General features: G+C 44.5%; 1 protein-coding gene and 1 long non-coding RNA gene across 5 annotated transcripts in view; one reads left to right on the plus strand and one right to left on the minus strand.

Moving 5' to 3' along the window:
* PDILT (protein disulfide isomerase like, testis expressed) overlaps nt 1-20,742 on the plus strand; it is a 42,628-nt gene extending 21,886 nt beyond the window's left edge. For all 4 annotated transcript variants that reach the window (XM_024744359.1, XM_024744360.1, XM_024744357.1 and 1 more), the window contains 9 exons: nt 5,053-5,186; nt 6,104-6,241; nt 9,170-9,280; nt 9,362-9,487; nt 12,033-12,230; nt 15,308-15,428; nt 17,882-18,060; nt 19,468-19,557; nt 20,374-20,742. In XM_024744359.1, coding sequence (XP_024600127.1) covers nt 5,053-5,186; nt 6,104-6,241; nt 9,170-9,280; nt 9,362-9,487; nt 12,033-12,230; nt 15,308-15,428; nt 17,882-18,060; nt 19,468-19,557; nt 20,374-20,607 — 1,331 coding nt within the window. In that variant the 3' untranslated portion in view covers nt 20,608-20,742. The remainder of the gene's footprint in view (nt 1-5,052; nt 5,187-6,103; nt 6,242-9,169; nt 9,281-9,361; nt 9,488-12,032; nt 12,231-15,307; nt 15,429-17,881; nt 18,061-19,467; nt 19,558-20,373) is intronic.
* Nucleotides 5,194-24,830, minus strand: part of LOC112399281 (uncharacterized) — a 19,992-nt gene continuing 355 nt past the window's right edge. Inside the window, exons 2-4 of the long non-coding RNA XR_003003197.1 lie at nt 20,766-20,824; nt 14,707-14,749; nt 5,194-5,333 (exon numbers count right to left, since the gene is read on the minus strand). This is a non-coding gene — a long non-coding RNA (uncharacterized LOC112399281). The remainder of the gene's footprint in view (nt 5,334-14,706; nt 14,750-20,765; nt 20,825-24,830) is intronic.

Raw genomic sequence — 24,830 nt, forward strand, 5'->3', positions numbered from 1 at the left:
GAGCCTTGAGGCTCCCAGCTGGTTTGTATGAGTCTGGTGTGTGCAAGGGGAAGAGAAAGAGATGGGGAGAGTGGGCAGGAGTGAGAGAAGGGACAAAAACTGCTGCTTCCTATGCACCGAGTGACAACCCTCAATGGCCAGCCACTGACCTTAAGCGAGGAGCCCTTTGTGATGTGTTGGTTTGGGGGAGGGCTGTGAAGAAACCAGAAGCCCCAAGTTACTTTGTCAAAGTCCATATCTCCTCATGGAGTGGCTCAGGCTCTGGGGTGCCTTCGCCTTCTGAAGGACAGGTGAGGTCCAACTCCACTTAGAGGTAACAAGGTGACAGCATAGCGACTTCCAGACTGTCTGAGCTCCCTTTGTGCTGGGAGCCAGGCCTGGAACCTCCTCTGCCGTTCACGAAGCTTCACTATCACCTCCTCCAGGAAGTCTCCCCTGACTGCCTGGGTCGGGGTGCCTGCACCGTTTCTGTGGTCCCACAGCACCTGTGCTTCCCCCTCAAAGATCTCATCTCACAGAATTGTATCTCTTCCTCACTGTCTACTCAACTGACAGCACAGGGCAGAGGCCAATCTCACCTCATTTCCTGGGGTCTTCTAAAAGGCTGCCAGAGCTGGTGGACACCTCGGCTTCAAATCCTCACTACATACCTGAGGAACAATCACTTCCTCCTGTTGAATTCTGATTTTCTCATCTGTAAAGTAGGGATGGTAAAGGCATCTACCTCCAAGGGTTCCTAGGAAGAAAGAATGAGTCTGCACATGTCTGAAGCATTTACTGTGTTCCAGGCACTGTTCTAGTCCCTTCTCAGATGTCATAACACAGTATAGGAGGTGCTTTTACAGATGGGGAAACTGAGGTGCAGAGAGTGGAATAACTCTCAAGGCTCCCCAGCTAAGTAGCAGTGGGATCCACAAATATTTTCTCTAAAAGACCAGAAAGTAAATATTTTAGGCCTGACAAACCAATCTCTGTTGAAACTATTTAACTCTGCTGATGCCGTGAGAAAGGAGCCATACACAAACAAATGGGCAAGGCTGTGTTCGTATAAAACTTTATTTATAAAATTAGTTGGCAGATCAGATTTGGTCCATGGGCTACAGTTGACTGATCCCTGCTGTACACCGTGCTGTCCTCTAAGTAAGCGGCAGATGTGGTTATTATCATCCTCAAACTATTAGTTTCCTGACCCTAGTCTAGTGCCTGGAACACTTAGGTTTTTAATGCATATGTTGAGTTTGAACGGGGTGGAATTGCAAGGGCCCCACAATTAAGAAGCCAGCCCATATTTGTACTGGGCTTGACCATCTCCTTCTTCCTCAGTATTACCCCCAACCATGGAAAGAGGCAGTGGGATGCCGGGATGGAGCCAGAGCCCAGAGTTTAGGATGAGCGCTAGCTGTGAGAACTTGAAGCAGCCTCTATTTCTCACTTCCTGAAAAGAATGACTAATGCCAGTTCTGCCACTTGACAGGGCTTCCCTGAGCTAAGGGAGCGGCGGTACTTTACTGGCCTCTTGCACTGTGACTTTTACGAAAACTTCCCTCAGAGGCAGGTGGGGTTTAGTCGTTGTTGTTTCAAGTCCAGGTTCTCCTTTGGTCTCCAAGGACTGATGGTGGGAGACTTGACCTTGGCCATCTCCCTGGAGGGAGGGGGACTCAGGCTGCCTCCAGGCCTTCAATTAATGCTGCATTCACAGCTTGTGCCTGGAAATATGCAACGGAGCTCTGGCCCCAGTCAATCATCGACACGGCATACATACCTCGGTTGTCGCTGTGTCCTCAGGCTCAGAGCCGAGCACCAGGAGAGGGACCTGCCTAGTGGGGACAGTGCCCAATTGGCAGGAACTCAGAAACAAGCTGTTTGCCAAGTTCAGAGCTATCTCGGTCCTATGGGGCCCAGAAGGGCAAACGGAGCTCATCCATCCCAGAGAAGAGGGTCCAAGATCAAGTTCCCTCAAACCGAGTTATCTAATGATTCATTCACCTCATCCATTCATCCCATAATTATTTCCTGAGCACGAACTGTGAGCCAGGCACTACAGGATGTAGGGGAGGAAAATGTTTCCTTTCTTCCCTTCTAAGTTCTTTGGCTGGTCCAATAATTAAATTGACATAAGAAAGAGTAAAAGAAGAAAAACAAATTTAATTTCATATGTACAGGAATCCCAAAGATATGAGGCTCAAAAAAGTGACCAGAACAGGCAGCTTTTATACCTTTTAGACAAAGAAACAATAAAGTTGTGAAGAATTGACAAGGCAAAGGTGTTTGGGCTTGGGGTAGCAAATTAGTGAGGAAGTAACAAGGTTTTTTAATATAACCTTCTTGACCTTAAATCCCTATGTCTGGTGATAAGGATGTAGGCTACCGTCCTGGTATAGGGAGGGTACCTCTACATGGGAGATTTATTTCCTGCTTTCGAAGGGATAAAGGAGGGTCAAACATCCTTCTTGCACAGGCTATTTCTCAAGTAACTTTAATTCAAAATAATATGCCAAAGTAGTAGAATTTGAGGTGGCATATTCTGTTCCCCCTCAGGAGCTACTGAGAAAGTTAGGAAAAAATCATAGCTTCAGAAACAGACTCAATGAAGAAAATACAACAGGTCATAAAATAGAGAATGATTGAGGGGAGAGTAAGAAAAGACCAAATTGAGAATTAAATAAGCAGGGTGACATGTCCTTGAGAGCTGAGAGGAAAGGACAGCCCAGGCAGAGGGACTGGTGGATGCCAAGCCCAGTGTGCTGGATGATAAGGATATGGCTGGAGTGTGGACAGAGGGAGAGAGTAGCACAAAGGGAAATCAGAGCAGTGGTTCTGAGGACCTGAAATTCAAACCCATTTGGAAGGGTTTTATTCACCTTTTTTTGGTATTTTCAGAATTTCTAAGCCAATTCCTTTCAGGTCACTTAAGACATAACTTTTTCAGGCAAAGCCTGTAAGAGAAAGAGTTTGTTTTCATGATATGTGCCTCCTTCTTCCTAAAAGATGGCTTGGACGACTGTGAAAATAGAAACTCAGCCTTGGGGCTGGTGTCCAGGAGGAGGGATTGACTGCAGTGGGTGGAGAGCCATGGTCTGAGGGTGGCATGAAGCCTCCCCTGCCCCCTCTGTCCCTTGAGACCACCACATGGTCCTCTTATGAACTTTTAGAGGCCTGATTCACTGTGGCTTTTTAAATGGTCTAATCTGTATCTACTAAAGCTGGACACAGCGTCCCCATGACCAGAAATTCTTCTCCTGGGCATGTACCCAACAGAAGTGCATGCAATGTGCCCCTAGAGACATGCGCAAGAATTAATTCTTAATAGCCCCGAACTATAAACAAACCAAATGCCCATTAACAGGGAATGGGTAAATAAGTTGTGGAATGTTCACACAATGGAATGCTACACAGCAGTGGGAACGAATCTACAGGTGCAACATGGAGGAATCTCACACGTATAGTGAAGCCCGATCCTAAACACATACTGCATGACTCAATATAAAGTTCAAGAGCAGGTTAGAAGTTAGGATAATGGTTACCTCTAGGTGAGGGTTGGGTAGTGGCTGGGAGGGGGCACCGTGGAGATTTCCGAGGGGCTGATAACGTTCTATTTCTTTATCTGGGTGATATTTATACATGTGTGTTCATCTTATGAAAATTCATCAAACTATACATTATAATTTGTATACCTTTATGCATGTAAACATACTGCATCATAAATTTTTAAAAGGCCTAATGTTCTTAGGAAAAGTAAGCAAACACTGAAAATAGTGTCCTTTCCAGTCGATTTAGCAACTCAGTGTGCATTCCTCAAGCCCCAGGCAGCAATTTGTCCTGCCACAGGGCCTTTGCACAGGCTGTTTTCTCCGCCTTTCCTTTTCCAGTTGCTTCCTGTTAACTCCTATGTGTCCTTCAGTTTTCAGCTCATAAGTGATTTCCTCCAGGAAGCTCTCCTTGACTTCACAGTCTAGGTCGTGTATCTTTTATATAGGTTCATAGAACTTTGCTTTTGAATACTTACTTTGGGTGTGATTTTACCCTTGTTTGTGCAGTTATTTGATAGTTGTCCTCCTCAACAGAATGAGAGCTGCATAGTCTTGTTTCTGCTCACCATTTTATCCCCAGGACCAAGCACAGCATTCAGTAACGTAATAGTCACCCAATGCATATTTATCAAACGAATGAACGAGTGAAGGAGTGAAGAATAAAGGCCTTTGTATTGGCCTTTTTGGCCAACCCAATATGTTGTCCAAAGCTACTCACAACAAACATTGCTTTAGCTCATAAACTCATTTTAAATGATCCTTTCTATAGCAGGCCTTGACAGAAAATAATATTTTACATTACCTGCCACCATATGAAACTGATGATCCTAGCAAACACAAGTCCATTTGTAGCCTTGAGTACATTCTGGCACACCATTATGTCTCCCCAGATATGGTAGATGTGTCCCGATTTTAGATGCCTTTTGTGTGCTTGGCACTTCCCATATGATAGCTGAGAAATGGAAGTCAGGGTATATGACCTCAGTGGACATCTAGGTCTCAGCTAAGGAACTGGAGACACAAGGAGATAATGGAATTCTCCCAAGGGTGCAGAGCTAGCTGGCCTTTTTATTTACATTTTAAAACTTTATGTTTTAAAAAAATAAATCCATCTTCCTGTCACTTTGAAGGGTGAATAAGAAAACACGGCTGGGCATGCTTCCTCCCAGGTTTGATTCCCAGTTTCACTAGCAGAGTGGCCAATGGCAAAGTTGAACCTCAATTTCCTCATCTGCAAGATTGGGAGAATATGTATCCCATAGGGTTACTGTGGGGATGTAAGACATGCAAAATGCTCAGCCCAGTGCCCGGTCCTTGGTAAGTGCTCAGTCAAGTTTAGCTGCTTGTTAATGTTCACGTTTTGGGGCTCAGGTGGGGAGGGGAGGAGAAACTGACCTTGGACTTCAAGGGGTGGGAATCCAAGACGAGAGGTTTCTACTCATTTAACTTGGGGAAGACAGGACTTGCTCCAGTTCAAGAGGAAACTTCTGTGGGATCCATTTAATTGTATGTCTCTCTCCAGGAGTGGTTGAATCTACTGCCTTGGTTGTTTGGTTGAGAAGACAAATTAGCCAGAAAGCATTTTTGTTCTCTGACACCAGTGAGATAGCAGAGTTTGTGAATTCTAGGCCCTTGGTCATCATCGGCTTCTTCCAGGTACTGCATTCAAGAGGTGGGAGGTGGCTTCTCAACTGATGGGGAGTCCTGTGTCTGAGAGGGTGGGTAGGGTGAGGAGAGGTCTCCCATTTAGGTTAATTCCATGCCCATTCTTCCTTTTTCAATGAACTGGTTTTCTTGGGGGAACTGCAGGATAAAAAATAAAGAAGAAATGGAAGCTGAAATGGTAAGAGAAGCTAACTACAAAGGTGGACAGTAATGGGAAGAGAGGAGAGGAGATTGACATATATTGAAGTGGTTTTGATAGTATAACTGATCTTTTTTGGGGTTCATTTAGAATATCACTGAATGATAAATGATTTGCAAATTGCTCTTGCTTTTGGAGAATGAGTTTCTTATACATCTTAACTCATTTCCTATAACTTTGATGACTCCTCCCCTTCTCTGAGTAGAAGTCAGAACTTTGGGATTATATTTATACAAGGGGAGAGTTTGTACCTTTTTCTCTCCCATCCTACATTTTGACATCGTTTTTGGCCCCAATTTTCTTTCAAGCTAAAGAAGAAGGCTGAAACTACAACCATATCATGATATCAAGTTCATATTTGGTACCACATGTGGTCAAATCAATGGCCTCTTCTGAAAGCAATTAAGGAATAAATGTTAAAAAGTCTTAACACCTGTGTTAGAACAGCCTTCACTCTAATGCTTGGGAAAGGTCAAGTTTATCAATTCTCTCCATTCATCTCTGTGGATTTGCCTATTTTGGGCTTAGTCATAGCCATAGAAGTATTCTGGGTATGAACCATCCATGAAAGTGGATTTAGGTGGCCCAGCAAAACCACAGAACTTGGAAAGGTGAAGAGATGAATTAGTCACTATTTTCACCCTGTCCTTAAAAAATCCAAGCATTTTGCTTCCTACCAAAGCCTCATCAGACATCTCTCCCCAAACAGGATTTAGAGGAAGAAGTAGCAGAGTTGTTCTATGATGTGATCAAAGACTTCCCAGAACTAACGTTTGGAGTGATTTTGATTAGAAATGCCATTGGACGTTTCCACGTCACCCTTGACAGTGTTCTGGTGTTCAAAAAGGTAGGACTTTGGTCTTATTGCTAGTGAGGGGGCTCTAGTTCAAAATAATGAACTATGTGTGTATGTATGGGCTTTGGGTATAAATTCTGGTTCTGCACTTGTGAACTAAGGGGCATTGGACTAGTCAGTTTCTGGGAAATCAGAGTCTCCTGTTGTCTCTCTGGCCTTTCTAGCCATTTTCCATTGGGAGTTCCTCCTTTCCTTAACCAGTAAATGACATTAATTAAGGCTCAGTCTTCTGCCTCGAGTTTTCCTCTGGTCCATCTCCCTTTCCCCATCACCCATGACGTACAAATCTCCACCTCCAGCCAGACTTCTCTAATCTCCAGACCTTTATATCCATCACTAGATGTCTCAACATGGCCATGCCTAAAGTCATAATCTCCCCTCCAGATCCTCTTCTAGTGTTTTTCTCTCTTAATGAATGGTGTCACCATCTCTCCCAGCTCCTCTGTAAGCAAAGCCAGAACACCTAGGTATCATTCTAACACCTCCCTCAAAACCAATCCATCAGCCCAATCCCATTGATTTCTAAATCCAAAATATCCTGTGAATCTATCCATTTCTTTCTACTGCTACCATCCTAGATCAAGTGACCATTCATATTCCATAGCCTAATACAACATACATCCAACTGGTCCACCACATTTTATCTTGTCCTCTAAAGAAAAATCTTTCCGAAATTAAAATCTGATGGTCGCTTTCCTCCTTCCAACTGAAAGCCCTTTAACTGATTCCTATAATTTTTAGGATAAAGATAAGTCCCTGATGAGGCCCACGAAGCCTCCCACAGTCTAACCTCTATTACAAACCTTCCTCCTCTTTCCCTCTGGGATCTAGATCTGAGCTGTCCAATATGGCAACCACTACTCACATGTGACTGTTTACATTAAAATTAAATTAGAATTTTAGTTCTTCAATCAAGCTAGCTATTAGCGGGTGGATTGTGGCTACTGTATTCAATAGCATTAATTTACAGAGCATTTCCATCATCACAGAAAACTCTATTGAACGGTGTTACTCTAGACACTGTGGTCTGGTTCCTGGAACATGCATTACTCCCTCCCCACGCAAAGCTAAATCCTTACAATAACCACATTGCTTATAGACATGGCTCAGAGAGGTTAGGTTACTTGCCTAAGGCCACACAGGAAGTAGGTGGAGTGATATCCAGATGCTGGTTGACTCTCAGAGAGAAGTCTTCTCATAGAAAAGACTGTGAGCCATTGTGTTTTACTTAGGCCCATGGAAGTCATTGAAAGATTCTAAGTTGGAGAATAAAATAAGCTGATTTGTGCTTTGAATGAACATAGAGTCCAGAAATAGATCCAAATGCATATGGAAATTCAGTATATGATAAAGATGATATTTTAGACCAGTAGGGAAATATATGCTAATATGCTAGTCATGTTATTCAACGACTAGCATTGGGTAGCCATTTGAAAAAAGAAAACTAAAGCTAAATCTATATATCACTCCTTCCACCAAATTAAATTCCAGATTGATCCCTGATTTAAAAACATAACAATAAAACTGTGGAAAGACCAGAAGATGCCATGGAAGAGTCTGCTTTCTAACCTTGGAGGGAGGGGGAAAGCCCCTTTATAAAGCATGACAGAAACCCCAGAAAGTATGAAAAGAAATACTGATAAATTTGGATCATACAAAAAATTTTAAATTCTGTAGAATAAACCCAATCACAAAATCAAAAACCAAATAGCAAACTCGGAAATGCATTTAGGAGAGATTTGGTCTCTGTTAATGGCTAAGAACATGGGCACTAGAGTCAGATTGCCTGGCTTGGAATCTTGGCTTTACCTCTTACTACCTTAGCAACCCTGGGCAAGTCACTTCACTTCTCTGTGCCTCAATTTCCTCAACTGTGAAATGGGCAAAATAATAGTATATAGCACAATGAGATGTTATGAAGATTAAATGAGTTAATACATATAACATATTTAGAACTGTGGCTGGTACAACGTGAGCTCTCCATAAGTCTAATTAGGATTATTAAACTATTGTTATGGCCAGGAAAGAGTATAGGCTTTATCCAGGGGACAACAGGGCCTATGAAGTGTTTAAGCAAGAGTTGCATTTTAACAACATTACGCTGGCTGAAGTGTGGGAGATAGATGGAAGGGAAGCAGCGGGAGAAATTGGAAGACCATTAGGAGACTTTTGCAGGAGTCCAAGGATTAGGTTTGGACTAGAGGGTGGGATTGGCATAGATGAAGAGAAGGAGATGGAGGAGAGAGAAATAAGGAGATAGCTGCTTCTTTCTCCTTCCCCCACAGACTTTGATCCTGGGCTACAGAGAATTATGTCATTTCCTGTGCTAATCCAGGTCCTTCTGAGAAGCAGTCATCAGGCAGGATTAATCATGCAAAAGATTAGGGGAAAGGCCTTTGAAGGAAAATAGAGAGGGAGCTGGGGGAAACTTATCAGACCATGATGTACCCATAGATCTGACCCTTTGGAAGGAAGGAAGGTGGGATGGAAGAGTCCTTGACTGCAGCGTACTTCTAAGAAAGTTCATCAAAGTCCCCTATAAGAGAAGCCCTGTATCTCCCAGAAATGGGCTTGCCTTAGTATCCCTGACAAATTCACCGGTTAGGAGCAGCGTGTGAGAAACTGCTCAGCAACAGCACTAATACGTTGATGGATTTCAGAGCAAGGCCGCTGGCGCTGTCCGTCAAGTATCCTCCCTGTGTCTGTAGGCTGGAGAATTTCATGGCTTCCACATACCCGTATTCCACCCTCAGGCTAATCTGCCCAGCCATCCATATTTATTAAGTATCTAGATTATGTATTACACCTGTTACCATGGTGTTTTCCTTTTATCCAAGGGGAAAATTGTGCTGTTACATTTATTATGTGCCCACATCATGGATGCTACTGCCCTCTAATGGTTTCCTTCGTTTGTCCAAGGGAAAAATCGTGAACCGCCAGGAGCTTATCGATGACAATACCAACGAACATATCCTCAATCAACTCATAAAAGAGCACCTCACAGATTTTGTTATTGAATACAACACTGAGGTCAGTGAGCAAAGGGTCCCGGGCGAAGGGTAGCTGGGGCAGCTGTATGCAGGGAATGACCTGTTTTCCTTTTAATTTCAGAATAAGGATCTGATTTATGAATTGCACATCCTGAATCACATGCTGCTCTTCGTCTCCAAAAGCTCCAAGTCATTTCGCGTGATAATGCAGCATTATAAGTTGGCACCGAAGCAATTCCAAAACAAGGTTTGCGGAAGTTGCCACTGCTCCTTGGGGCTCTTTATTTAGGAATGCAAGACCTGTAGACCCTAATGCGATCCATCTGCCTTACCGATTATAAATTAATCCAGGGAGGATTGGTGTATTCATTTGCATACCAATCTCCTGATTTGCATTCTTCTTCCTGCCCAGTGTCTCTTTCTCACCAAACCTTTGCTCCTTCTTCCCTCATCTTTTTGAGAAGTCTACTATGGGAACATGACTGGTCTGGCTGCTTTTTCAATGGACCATGCTCCACTAAGAGTGGGTGACTGCAGTGTGGCTAGCATTTGGCTTGGAGGTGAGGGGAAGGAAAGACCACTCCTGCCTGAGGTCAAGGAGTGTGAAAAGCCTGAAGGTGTGAAGCAGCACCGACAAGCAGTTGCTGAAGTTCAGGCTTCAGCGTCAACAGACCTGGGTTCAAATTCTCTTCCTCTTACAAGTGATTTTGTCTTAGATGAGTTTGACCTCTCAGTCTCAGTCACCTCCCGTGTAAAATGGGGAGTTATAGCAAGAATTAGAAGTGCTATATGTAAAGCAATGAGCAAATGTACAATAAACAGTGCTTATTTTTTTTTGTTATTATTATCATTAAAAACACTTCAGGGGGCTTCCCTGGTGGTCCAGTGGTTAACACTTTGCCTTCCAGTGCAGCGGGTGCGGGTTTGATCTCTGGTCGGGGAGCTAAGATCCCACATGCCTCTGGGCCAAAAAACCAAAACATAAAACAGAAGCAATATTGTAACAAATTCAATAAAGACTTTTAAAATGGTCCACATCAAAAAAAAAATCTTAAAAAAAAAACATCAGTTTTTCCTAAATATTATACCTATATTTATAGAGTTAGCACCATCTGGACTCTGGGGGCTATTTACTTCACTTTTCTCTTTATTTTTATAAGAAGTAAGGTAATGGTAGGTTCTCTTTCTCTTGAAGAAAATTATTCTGAAATTTAAGCAAAACAGTTAAAAACTTTGAAACCCCAAATAAATACAGAATAAAGCCACTAGGCATGAGCATATTTAACGTCTGCTACATCCCACCTCATTTTTCTCCAGGAAGGTTATTCTCATTACAGAAACACCTCTTGTAAATACGTTTCCGGGTTTATTCAATTTTAAACTTTATGAATTTTGATGTAATTAAATTGAATACAATCTGATGGCTTCCACGCTATTTCTATTATAATAGTCAATGCTTAGCCATAATTCTTCTAGATTTTTTTTTTAATTTAACTCTTTAATCTAGGTGGAACTTATTTTGGCATATATCATAGGTTTAGGTTGTAGATTGCCTTTACCCCAGTTAGCGAACTTCTAGAATGCCATTTATTGATCGTGCTCCACTTTCGTGCCAAAGATAAACAGTTGGATGAGTATTATTCCAACAGGTCATACCCCCATGTCTTATCTTGTTCACCTCTAACAAATGTTTATTGAAAGTATACATGGTTGGTTTTAATACGTCTGCTTTGTTTTTCACGATCTCCCTAGCACCTGGAAGAGTGTCTGGCACATAGTAGGGCTCTTAATATTTTGATAGATGAATGACCTGAGAGTATCCAAATCCAGGGTCTGCAGGAGACTCTGACTGGTCTCCTTCTTCCATGCTGTTTCTTCTCTACAACCAGAGTGGTCTTTTAAAAATTATCACCACGTCACACTCTGGCTTTTATCCTCAGTGACCTCCTGTCTCATTCAGATTAACGCCTGGCTCCTTACTGGAGCTCTGAGCTCATCTCTCACTATCTTCCGTGACTCTCTCTGGCACTGCAGCCACACTGGCCTTGCCTCTCTGTTCTATAACGTTCTATGTGTCCCCCATCCCCACACCCAGGCCTTTCCAGTGGCAGTTTCCACTGCCTAAATAAACGTTCCCCTGACTTGTTACTCATCACCCAGGTCGCAGCTCAAATGTCACCTCCTCAGATACTCCTCCTGGCCTTCCTACCTAATACTGAGCCTCTATCTCACCCCATCTGTACAGCCACTCTCTCACGGTGCCCTGTTCCATCATCTGGTTGGCACTCACTCATTGCTATCTGATTGACTAATTTCTTTGCTCATTTGTTGCCGGTCTTCTCCACTAGAACGTGAGTTCCATGAGGGCATGGATTTTGTCTGCCTTGTATCCCCAGCGCTTAGCAAAATGCCTAGTAACCACTCCACAAATAGGTGTTGAATGCATGATTGAATGAGGTCGTGGGTTTCCTAGATAGAAGAATAATAATGAGGTGAAATGTTCTGAGCATTTTATACCTCCCAGTCGCTGAACTAAGCCTTTTATACACAGCGTCCTGTTTCATTCTCACAGCAACCCTATAATGTGGGTACTATTATAATCACCACTTTACAGAAAATGCAACTGAGGCACAGAGAGGGGAAGTTACTGTTTTGCCCAAGGAACTGGGATGAAAGCTCAGGACCTCCTGACTTCCTGCGGTTGTGTGAATGGTGTCCTGCACAAGGATGGGGGTCGTTACCTTTTTCATGCCTCCGATCCAGAGAGACACAGGTTTCGTTTGGTTTGGCAGATCCTTTTCATCCTTGTGGATGCAGACGAGCCCAGAAATGGACGTGTCTTGGAGTACTTCCGGATCGCAGAGGCTGATATCCCATGTGTCCAAATCCTAAACTTAAGCTCTGATGCAAGGTACAAAATGCCTTTCGAGGAAATAACCTATGAAAACCTCAAGAAATTCGGCCAGAGCTTCCTGAATAGGAAGGCCAAGGTAAGCTCATCCTTGGACAAGGTTTATCCAGAGCCTCAAAATAATTCTTTTTCTGTAATTCTGATGGCTTTAGTCATCTGAATGGGGAGGCAGAATAAAGGTCAACCTCATGGTTCTTGTGAGGAAATACCCCCATCTCCCCACCTCAAATCAATTTAACTTTTGATCTGTCCTGACCTTATAATTCCACCGTTAATTCTTTATTCTTAAAGTAAAGGCATTTTCTTTGTAGGAATCTCCAAATGAAATGCAGGCACTCCCAGGGCTGGCATCCTCTGAAAGTAGGTTCTTATCCTTCTTTCAGACTCTAATGTGAAAGATTTACTTGGCCCCAGGGTAGATGCTTGCTTGGGGGAGAAGATGGGGTGGCATATATGAAGCAATCAGGATTTGACCTCAAAGGCTTTAGGGACCAGGGAGGAGAGGCTGCAAAAGGATGGCTACATAACACTATGTAGCCCCATAACATAACCACCTGCTGTTTATTTAGCTCTTGCTATATCCTCAACCATCCTGCTGAGTTATGTCCTTCTGAGTTAGGTGACCATATTATTTATTTTCCAAATGGGGACACTTTGAAGAGCAATGGAAGCAACATTAAAAAGTGTTCTGAAATGGCAGGAATAAATTGGGACTCTCCAGGCAAACCAGAATGTATGGTCACCTTACCTTGGAGGGCTCCCACTACCTTCTGTCCATCCCCCCCACAGACACTGCTTCCCCCTCAGCCTTCTCAGATGAAAGCTGGTTTTTGTCTAACGGACAACATTATCACAGGCCAGTTGGTAAGGCTGGTGTCCTCCATGCCACTTCCAAACCATTTCTCCTCCTCTGCCTTCAGAAAGTCCAGATTCTTTGGATTCCACGCCTTTGGACTTTAGGCCACCTGCCCCTGATTCCTGTTGCTGTTCTGATCACTTCCCTTTCGCTCTCTGAGGACTTAAGCTCCTCGTCCCAGACCTGCCCTCGACCCCTACTCTGCCCTCATTTACAGAGATGTCAATATCGAAAGCCCTGGTCTCTTCTCCGGTAATGGTGTGTCCATGCCCTCTCAGCCACCTGCTCCTATGGCCATACTCTAGAGGTGGCAGCCCCTCTGCAAGCCTGATTTCACACTTCCCATCCTCTTAGTTCCTTTCTCTAGTAGCCACATTGCTACAATCCCTAACCCTTTTCATGGCCTCCAATCTCCTGATCCTGTTTTACCATCCCTTTATTGCCCTCCTCCATGAACTTGGATTCCACGGTTCACTGCTCTGATGATGATTCCCTTAACTCTTCGATCCCTTCCACCTCCTCTACACCCTGTAGTATTTACCAGGCAAAATCACCACTCCTGTTGAACCCAAACTTAACTTCCCTACTGCTTCCACACCAATGCTGGAGAAAAAGGACCTCACCGCGAGGCAGGCTGGCTTCCTGGAATCACAAACCAAATATCCTGCGGGCTCTTAGAAATGCCCTGACATTTCTGTATAAATTTCTCTTAGTGTGTTCATTCTCTGAATCTCGGAGTCTGTTTCTCCTCCAACCCCATTCCTACTTGCAGTCTGAACTGAGTACTCTAATCCTATATCATTAAGAAAACAGAAGGCTTCAGACAGGAGCCCCTCATTTTCTATCACCACATCTACAAACCTCCCTGGAGCTCTGCTGTCCTCTTTCTCTCCCTCTGGGTATCTCTCAGGAGGTGTCTTTCTTCCTCTCAAGGGCCAGCACATCCTCTTGTGTTCTTGGAATGAAGATGAGCACCCTTCGCATGACGTATAATACGTCATGTGCCTGATCTGGCCCATTTCTAATTCTCCATTCCCCATCTCTCATGTCCAGTCCCCACACTTTTTATGCTCCCTCACAAAGAATTTTCAGGTCCTTTCCAGAGATTGGGGTGGGGATGAGGGAAGCTATAGTGGGAGACAAGGCTGGTGAGCTGGGCAAAGGCCAGACAGCGAGGACTTGTAAGCATATTAAGGATTTGGTACCCTAAGAGCAGTGGGAAGTCAGATTTGTCTGGTGAAGGTAGAATCCGCTTGTAGGAGAATAAAGGTGTGAGGGTTGGGAGGAAATGCAGAGAGAACAGTAGGAGGCTATCACAGTGACCTAGACGAGGGATGCAAGCTACCTGGCCAAGGGTGGCAGCAGTGCAGACAGAGATGAGGGTGTGAATTCAAGAGATATTCAGAAAATAATGATTGCAGAGAAATATATATGTTCTGAGATTTTCACCACTTTCTTCAAAGAGAAGCAAGAGCTGGGTTCCTTCTTTCATTCATTCACAGAACATTGACTGAGGTCTCATGATGTGCCGGTACTCAATTGTACTTAATGATGGGGGAAGAAAAAGTCCCTTGTGACTTTCCATTCATTGAGATAGTGATACATTAATCAAATAACCAGAAAAATAAATATAAATGATAAATAAGTGATGCAGGAAAAGTACCAAGTATTATGAGAATTTATGAAAGCAGGGCCTGACCTTGTCTGGGGTAGAGTCAGGGAAGTCCTCCTCTGAGATCATTCTGAAAGATAAATCTGAGTTAGAGATAAATCTGATAGAGAAGGGAGTGTGGATATGAGGAAGTGGGTGGAAGGCTAGCCCTTTGGGTGAACAAACCAGCATGGCTGAAGAAAGCAAGCAAGGGAAGAATGGTGATGGGCTTGGAGAAGGTGTCAAGAAACAAAGTGTGATAAATATTTTATAGGTCACATAAAATGATCTTAGTTTGATTCTTGGGGTAGCTGGGGGTGGCTATATTTTTGGGAGAAGGGACACAAACTAGTTTAGATGCTAATGATGTGAAACGCACTCTCATCTAAGAATTCGAACAATCATGTATTTGAAATGCTAGAATCCACCCCGGTTTGGAGCCCTGCCACCTGATCAGCCCTCTGATTCCAGTGCCCCGGACAATCTAGGCTGCACATCTAGCTCATGATCTATCTCAGCATTTCCAACTCTTTCCCAAGGCTGTTGTAAGAACAGGAGAAAGTCTTCCATTGTTTCCAGTCAGGGTGGGGAGCCCCAAATGCCAATCCCTTTCTGGAGACCGTTAAAATCTCTCAAATTTGCTTTCTAGAAACATCAATCCAGTGAAGAAATTCCAAAATATTGGGACCGGGGGCCGGTTAAGCAGCTTGTTGGGAAGAACTTCAACGTCATTGTCTTTGACAAGGAAAGGGATGTATTTGTGATGTTCTGTAAGTATCTCTGCAGAGGCCATTGAAGGCAGTGCCTTCAACATTACTTTTCAGTGTAGCTCCTGAATTCTTGGGTACCAGAATCTCCAAAATCTATCAAAGCACCATGCCAAGAATGGTCTTCAGACATCCAAAGAGTTTGGATCAAGATGCTATCAGTGTCTTTACTCCTGTCCTGCCCCTAGGTTCTTCAGAACCATTTTTTTTTTTTTTTTCTTTTAATTCCATGGGAAGCAGCCACGTAGCACAGGGAGATCAGCTCAGTGCTTTGGATCCCCCTAGAGTGCTGGGATAGGGAGGGTGGGAGGGAGTCCCAAGAGGGAGGAGATATGGGGATATATGTGTATGTATAGCTGATTAACTGTGTTATAAAGCAGAAACTAACACACCATTGTAAAGCAATTATACTCCAATAAAGATGTTAAAAAAAAAAAAGCTGCTATCAGCTACAAAGCAACTCTCCCCCCAAATCGAATTCTTGGAATGTGTGGAATACCTTCTCATAATCAGGCCTGCTACTATTTGTAACAACAGTAATGCTGATGGCTGATTGAATGCTAGATAAACCAGGCCTGTGTATCTCATTTAACCCTCACAGCTTACTTTTGAAAGTGGCTACTTTATTGCTGCCACCTTACAGATGAGTAAACAGAGTCCCAGGGAAGTAAAGAAACATTACTAGAGTCAGGCAGCTAGTATGTGAACTTAATTAAGTAAGGGATTGGAACCTAGTCAGTCTGAATCCAGTGCCTACTCTAGTAACTGCTGTACCAGTGACCAGTGTAAGTTAAGTAACTTCTCAGATGGCCCATACTTAACATACCTGAGTTGGTGCAGCCAAACTGAAGACCCACATCATGCACGTAAAAGACTTGCAACAGTGTCTGGCATCTTGTAAGCATTTGATAAAGGACAGGTATTATTGCTATTATTTTTCCTGTTGTTATAATTATTTCCAGTGCTCAGCCAGGAACTACTGCCCTTCCCTCACTGTTTCTGATTTGCATGTGAGAGCCAAAGCCAGGGACCTTCTCTTCCACCCTGAGACACAGAGAAGGGTGGTAATGCAGTGACTTCAGACATCTCTTTTACTTAACAGGAGGAGTTACCACTTATTGTGCACTTATGAGTTTGCAGTTTATACACCTGCTCTCATTTCCTCTTCTAAACAAGCCTCTTAGGAAGGTCCAGTGGATTTCCCCATGATACAGATCAGGGAACCAAGCCTCAGAGAAGTTAATTACCTTACCCCAGGTCACATAGCAAGTAAATTGCAAGGCAAAAAGTTCAAATCCAGTTCGGATGCCATCATTGCCTGGAGGGTGAAACAAGGGCTGGATTACATCATGAAGGCCTTTCAAAATCTCATTAAAATGGCTGCTCATCCACAGAGCCAGGTGTTTAAAGTCTGCATGGCTGAATAACCATGATCTGCTGCCTTTAAGTGAGAGGCTAGGGAGGACTTTCTGTACTCACTGACACTGGGAGTCATGAGAATACCCACTTAGTTCTGGTAAAAAGCAAAAGTAGCTTCATTTTCTTGGAAGCAGGGCTGTCAGATTGGCTCCCTGGGACCGCCGCCATTAGGCCCCCTCGTGTTCCAACCTAGGGCCCATTGGGCTCCAAGGGAGATTTGGGGGTTCAGCTGGGAGAGCAGATGGTCACAGAAGTACTTGGTTTGTAAATGGAGGGCTGAGCATCCAAATGTAATAACCAGGGCCTTTGACACCACTCCTCCCACAGAGCCAGAGATTTTAATGGAACAAACAGGCAAGGTTATTTCCCTTCCACGTTGGAGCTGGTCCCAGATTTTTCTCCATAGGTCCCCGTGACTGGGCCACACACAAGAGCTCAAGGGGGAAGTCCAGTGTCCCCTTCCCGGGGGTAGTTGTACTTGTCACAACCTCATGTTCACTTCCTGGGTGCGTTCTCCTCCACGGAACTGAAAGGCAGTGTGATACCATGGACACAGCTCAAAACAACCTGTCTGCAAACCCCACTTCCTCTGCTTAATTAACTAAATGACCTTGAGCTGTAAGCTTAACCTCTGTTGGAAAACTCTCATGCTATCTCACACACACACACACACACACACACACACTTTCTGGCAGAACATGAGGAATCATCTATCATAAATATTTTTCTTGGTTTTCCTCTTCAGCTGGAGTGGAAAGGAAGATTTTCAGAGAACAGTAGAAAATGTCCCAACATGTAAAAAGTTTTAGTGTCCGAATGGAAGGGGGCTAGGTTATTATGTTTTTTCTAATTTAGTTCATGATGATTGGGTACTATGGTTGAAATGTAAAGTGACCTAACATACTATTAGAAGAGAAGGGGGCTGCAGTTTGCATGGCAACAGACCATTAGTGGAACACAGAGACCGTGTCTACGTGGGAGTGTGGCTTTCAGGGTCTTTATTAGTGTGAGCTTGAGTGACGGCCCTTCTCTTCCAGACGCACCCTGGTCCCAAAAGTGCAGAGCGCTGTTCCCAGTGTTGGAAGAGCTGGGTAGAAAGTATCAAAACCACTCCACAGTCACCATCGCCAAGATCGACATCACAGCAAATGACATTCAGCTGACGCACCTGGACCAGTACCCCATCTTCAGGCTCTTCCCCACTGACTCTCAACAAGTGAGGGGCTCTTGGGAGTCACATAACTGGAAATGTTACATTATTGTCACGGACTCAGTCTCTCCCTGTCTCCAGCTCTGCCTTTTACCAAATCAGCTTCATTCTCAGCTCCAGCCCTTATACTATCTTCTCATAGTCAAGTTAGAGAGTGTTTTCCATTAGCTTTCACAAAAGTCCCAAGACTCAGTCTGATTGGGTCCCCCCCTGACCCAGTCATTGTGGTCAAGGCGATGTGGGTGTTTTGATGGTCAGGCCTAGGTCAAGTGGTTCCCTCTGGTATTAGGGCTGAGCCTGATTCAGACTATATGGAATAAGGTCGGGGGAGTCACCGTGTGAGTATTGGGGGTGGAGTGCTATCAGAAGAAGAAAGGATGCGTAATAGAGACAATTAAGTATTCTACACTTTGGTATTAGAGTCATCGAACATCACCAGTGTTCAGGCAACACATTCTTCGTGCCACTTTGGCATGTGGGGAAGAATGTCTATCAAAGAATCACAAGCCAAAGTCCCCGCTCCTAAGAAGAGTATGACTGAGTGTGGAGGAGAAGTCAGGATATGGGCTCATCTCCAAATGCAACCGGAATTGGAGAGGGCAGATACTGGAGGACAGATGTGGCTGCAAGTCTTCATGCAGCCATGAGACTTTGAAGAACGGTGGGGATTTAAATCAGAAGGGTGTGAAGTATAGGTAGGAAGTATAACATGAACAAGGGCATAGGCAGAAGGCCGGCCACAGAAAGGTGAGAGATGTCATCCTCCTGGTGCAAAAGATGTACGTGCCTCGATTGAAAGGGTGGACCTGGCACAGATCGTCAATTATCTGAAAAGGAGTTTGGACAGCCAGAGGGCAGTAAGCAGTTTCCTAATCTTCTTAAAGACTGCAAGAGGAAAGGAAGCTAGTGATGGCTAAGCAAGAACATAGGCCAGACACTTCGTAAAATAACTATTCTCATTCTTTAGTAATAATAAGAATAATAGCAAATATATATAGTGCAGACTATGAGTCGGGCATTGTTTTAAGGGCTTTTCGTATAGTAACTCATTAAATCCTTATAACAGCACCATGAGGTAGGGACTGTTATTATGTTCATATTACAGTTAAGGAAACTGAGTCCTAGAGAGGTTAAGCCACCAGACTACACTGCTAAGTGATGAAGCCAGGGGTTGAGCCCCAATAACGTGGCTCTAAAATTCTTGCTCTGAACCACTACATCGCAGCCCTATGATGGAGGACGTTTCGTTACGCTTATGTTAGAACCACGGTAATGGAGGCTCAGAGCAGTTAAGGAACTTGCTTACTGCACTTAGGTTGTTAGGAATTTGAGTCTGGATTTCCCTGTGCAGCAATCCCTGAGTATTTTGCAAGAAGGGGCTACCATTTCAACCCTGCTCCATTTTCTTCCTAGGCTGTACTATATAAGGGCGAACATACCCTGAAGGGCTTTTCTGACTTCCTGGAAAGTCAAATCGAGATCCAGACAGAGGACGAAGATGAGGTAAGGTGAAACAGCAGTACCCTAGATTATTGTGTCCCACACAGAACCATCAGGAACTCAATGGACTAGGAAAGAGGGTACTAAGATTTCCATAATCTTGTGTACTTTGGAGAGAATGGAGGATGAATCCAGTCTGGATGACTTTATTTCAAGGACACCTACTACCAGAAAGGTGGAGTTGAGAAACACTGAGAAGGGCAAACGCTCTGAAGTCTCACACAGCTCCTAAGGCTGCTTCCCTGGGTCCCCTGTTCCTGACTGGGTAACCTCATGCCTTGATGGGCTCTTGCCCTCCGGCATCATTCTACAATCTCCACTCTCTCCTAATTCTGTTCATGCCTCAGTGAGGCCATCTGCTGGAAGGTGTCATCTGTATCAGTTAGGACCCTTTCAGTTGCAGATGTCAGAAACCGCAGTACTCTTTGGCGTAAGCAGCAATGGGAATTTATCCCCTGTAACTGGGAGAACGTCAGATGTGGGTGGATCCTGAAGCTCAAAGTTGTTTTCTGTCTCCCCATCTCTGTTTTCCTCTGTGTTGGCTTCATTCCCAAGTAGGCATTTCCGCACAGAGGGGCAATGACTGCTCCACAGTTCTCAGCTAACACCCTCTCAGCTTGGAAAGAAAGTACCTACTCTTTAGTCCTAGCAAATGTCCGGGAATGGATCTCAGTAGCCAGGCCTGGGACAGCCGCCACTGTGGGCACAGAGCAGAGAAAGGCAGCTTGGCAATTACAATAATTATCGTATAATGCTCACCTCTTGTTTCTTTTCCCACCTTCTTCCCTCTGTCCCTCCCACTCTTCTTTTCTTGAATAGCTACTGTCTGTTGAGCAAAGTGAAGTGACACAAAAGGAGGTATTAGTTGAGGAAAAGGAGGTACCTTTTACGGAGAAAGAGCTACCAGAACAGAAGTTGCCTGAGCTGGAGAACTTGACCAAGCTGGAAGGGCCAGCTGGGCAGAAAGAAATGGCTGAGGAGGAGGAAAAGGTAGCTGAGCCAGAGGGACCTCCAGGACAGGAGAAGAAGCCAAGAGTGAAGGAAGAACTGTAGCCTCTCCAAAACCGGGAGAGAGCGTGCCCATTTTCCAGGTCCTGGCATCATTTTCTGAGTGGATCTACTCCAAATAAAATTATATATAATTGTGGTAGGTGGGTGGAGGCTGGATAATAAAAGCCCCTGAATGTCTTTGGCCCTGTTTTATTCATTACCTCTTTTTCCTGGCTGGTGCTGCCTTAGAAGAGTTGCTTGGCCTGGAATTCACATAGGGCTGCAAGGGAAGCCATAAGAGCAACATTTAATGAGTGTTTACAGCACGGTGGGCATTTGCTTAGTTCTCACAACCTCACTGGGAGCTAGGTTTCATCATCCCCATTTTACAGATGAGGAAACCGAGGCAAAGACACGTTAAGCAACCAGGCAGGATCACACAGCTAGCAAGCCCTTGAAATATGATCCTAGGCAATTTCACTCCACAGACGATGCATTTAACCACTATGCACACACTGCCACCATCAGGTTGGGGTCCCCAGAGGGTGGCTGACGCTTTCAAAGAGGTGGATTGACTTTTTTACGTTTCATTTTAGCACAGTAAGAAAGAGATTCAACTCCAGATCTGTCCCCAGTCTTTCACATCTCAAAAATGACCCACTCTCTTAAACAGCCATATCCTGGGCCAACCCTTAAGGTCCCTCTTTCCTTTTATTACCATAAAGGTAACTCTACCTAAACACATGACTCCCCCCACTGCCCTCCATCTCCACCCACCAGTCTCAGCCACAGAAGTCTTCTAATTGGTCCCTCTACTGCCACTCTGCACTTCCATGCCCCACACATGTTACACAAAATCCATATTCCCTAAAGATGCTAAAGTGATCTTTTAAAAAGCCACAGCCGTGAGGGCTCGCAGTACTACCTTGTTTTTCTAGCTTCTAGTGGCCACCTGCATTCATGGTTCCTTCTTCAAAGAACTCTGACCTTTTGCTTCCATCCTCACGTCTCCTACTTCCTCCAATTCTTCTTGCATCTCTCTCATAAGTGCCACTGAGATAGCACTGGGCTTGCCCAGGTAACCTCATCTCAAGATACTGAACTTAATCATGCCCAAAAGTCCTTTTTGCCACGTAAGGTAACATTCACAGGTTCTGGGGATTAGGACGTAGACATGTTAGGAAGTCATTCAGACTCATGCCGCTGGTGTGTAACATTCATTTCAGTCAGGTGATAATAAACCTTCTCTTGGGAAAAGGAGGGCATAATATTTTAGGGACCAAGGTCTGCACAAGCCATCTGGGCCTCTCCACGCTCTACCCGTCATGTAACACAAAGGCTGATTGTGTCTCCGGAGCCGGTGTCCCTGTCTCTCTTCCCCCAAACCTGGCCTGTCTACATCCAGACCAAGCAGGGAACAGCCTGGGGCCCTGGAACTCACCTGAACCAGTTGCCCCGACAGGGGCAGGTATTAGTATTCAGGACACGATGCGAGGCTCACCTGCTTCAGTCTTAAAGCCATGTGGCTGCCAGTGGCTTTAAGAAGGAGGGGTCCACGGGGGCTGCTCGAACTAAATCACATGGAACAGAGTCCCTGACTGGCCACAAGCCAGAAAACGGGTGTGCTACCTGCAGGCTCCCCAGATGCAACTGGGACCTTAGGAAGTAGGGGCTCAGATTGGGGTAAACAGTATGGGTAGGTGGCACAGGTGATGACCCTCTGTTGGGAGGTCATCAGAGCATACAGGGAGAGAAAGGCCTTTTGCAGAAAGATATTGTCTCCATCATGACAGGAGAGGGGCTGTGGGAGATGAGTCCAGAGGCAGGTAGATGGAGAAGATGTAGGAGGCATGGCTTAGTTACTCCAATGAAGTATGCCACGATGTCATTAAGTGTGTGGGACTGGGGAGACGGTAGGAAGAAGAAAGAGTGGAAAAATAGCCAATTAGAGAAATATCACAAGATGATCCAGCTGTGTTGAGTGAGGTTGATGATTATTGTTTTAAAATGTAGGTTTGATTACCATTCAGGTATGGCAAGGCCAACAGATGAGGAGATAACTGTCATCGAAAAGACAGTTTATTATACTCACAGATCCCAAGAGTAGGGTACACACCACGCCATGGGTGGGGCACACAGGGAAGTGCCGGGTTGGTCAGGAGGCAGAGAAAGCAAGGGGAAATTTTAGCTGTAATTTGAAACTGTAGCCTTCATTGTGGTTTCCATAGGAAGGAACAGAAGAGGCAAGGTAAGCAGGTTTAGGATTGGCTAGTTTGAATAGTTTCAGCAGCCTCTGGGACTTGGGAGTTGTCCCTAGTTATCTGGTACCTGGCCCTGGGATGATTAGGGCAGGGAAAATGTGGCCCTGAGTGTGAGCCTGATAGAGGAGGGGTTGGGGGATGGGCTCTGGACTGGCAGTTGTGCACATGAAAGTCATGCTCTCTGGAATATGATATTCCTAGAGATGGCAAGGGTATACATCGTGAGCTATTCCTTGCTATCTCTAGGCATTAGTTTGCCTTCAGTGGGGTAGTCCCTCCAGAGCCGGCAAAGTCTCAAGGTGTAAAAGCATCAAATACAGAAACTAGAATAATGTGGTTATTAGACTTATGAATACTCTCCAGCCCAAACTCCCCATGTTCCTGTCCAGGATCTCTGCTCAAGCAACTCCAAGAGCCACCTGGAGCTCCATCTTTAATCCTTTAGAGACACCCAAACTCGGATTTTGACAGAGCCTCATGTGCACCAACCAGAAATGATATTCACCATCCAGGATGGAGCAAAAGAATATTAAGGACTTTTATTTTCTTCTTAAGATATAGAAAAGAGAGGGAAAAAAGACATATTCTTATAGGGGGGAAAAAAAGGAAAAGGATACAAACAGCCAGTTCAGAAAAGAATAATAGTAAACAAATGAAAAGATAATAACGTCCCTTTTCATCGAAGAACTGCCAAAGTAAATAACAATGAGATATTTCTCACTTTTCAACAAAGATGAAAGTTAGTGCTCAGGGTTGGTGAGTACTGTGGTGGGATTGTAAACTAATTTTTAAAGATCTCTCTGGGGTGTTTTTTGGGAAGAGGTATCAAAATTCTTAAAACTGTGCCACCTCTTTGCCCCAGTCATTTCACACCTATGAAATTCCCCTGAGGAGGTGGATGTGACACTGCCGATGGTCACCCAACCACTAAACCAGGTGGAAGAAGAAAGCCCTGAAAAAGTAAGTGCCGTGGGTCATTGTCATATTTCCTGCGCAGCCTGAGTTCACACACATCTGATTTTTCTCAGTATGGGATTTCCGTCAACATGGAATTAGGTCAGGAGACGCGGGGTTGGACCCAGCCAGGCTCTGTCATTTTCTACCCCGTGTCTGTACACCAGCAAAGCAGCATTGGCAGTGACTTCCACAGATGGTATCATTGCTACATGCCTTTACTTACATCATCTCCTTTAATCACCGTAACAACTCTAGGAGATGGGTATTGTCATTTTATAGATGACGAAAATGACCTCAGGAAGGAAAGAAATGAGCCTACTGGCACACAGCAATGGCTGATGAGGACTGATGGACTGATGGACTGATGGAGTCAGATGGACTGACTCCAAAGTTAGTTTGTTCAATCACAAAGTTATCCACCTCCCAAGGGACCTTCCTTCGTGGGAATTCAGATTTCTTCATTCATAAAGTGAGTCTGGTCCAACGATGTCTGAGTTATCTTCTGGCTCTGACCTTCAGTCATTCTCAGCTCCTTTCCTGCTCCCATCTGGACCCCCGGGGAGCTGGCTTAGCCCATGAGGATGGAGTGTGCTTTGGAACCCGAGTGACCACAGGTACATGTCCCAGTATGGGCAATGAACACCCTTTTCTCCTGGAGCAGCCTGGCTTCAGATTCTGACCTCTGCCTGGCTCCACCTCGTCCTTTTGAGTGACCAAGAACAAGCCCAGTAACTTGGCACTGTTTTCCCAGTTAATTTCTAACTAAGGAATCTCTTGATTCCAAAAGGTGCAAAACAGAGGGCTTGCAACTGTGGGCACAAGTGTGACCCCCAATGTCAATCATTTGGGGTCTCTACCAATTAGGAAAAAGAATAACAACCACCTCACAGCCTGGGAAAGGTAAACACTGTGCCAAAGGGGTAAAATATTCCACCCCCGGGAAAACAATCAAGAAATAGAACCAGAGAATAACTGGAGGAGAGAGTGCCAGTGGGGGGCAGATGTGTGTATATATATATATACATATATATATATATATATATATATATATATAGAGGAGGTACACAT

The sequence above is a fragment of the Neophocaena asiaeorientalis genome, unplaced genomic scaffold (genome assembly GCF_003031525.2).
Source record: "Neophocaena asiaeorientalis asiaeorientalis breed wild unplaced genomic scaffold, Neophocaena_asiaeorientalis_V1.1 scaffold91, whole genome shotgun sequence".
Classification (NCBI taxonomy): domain Eukaryota; kingdom Metazoa; phylum Chordata; class Mammalia; order Artiodactyla; family Phocoenidae; genus Neophocaena; species Neophocaena asiaeorientalis.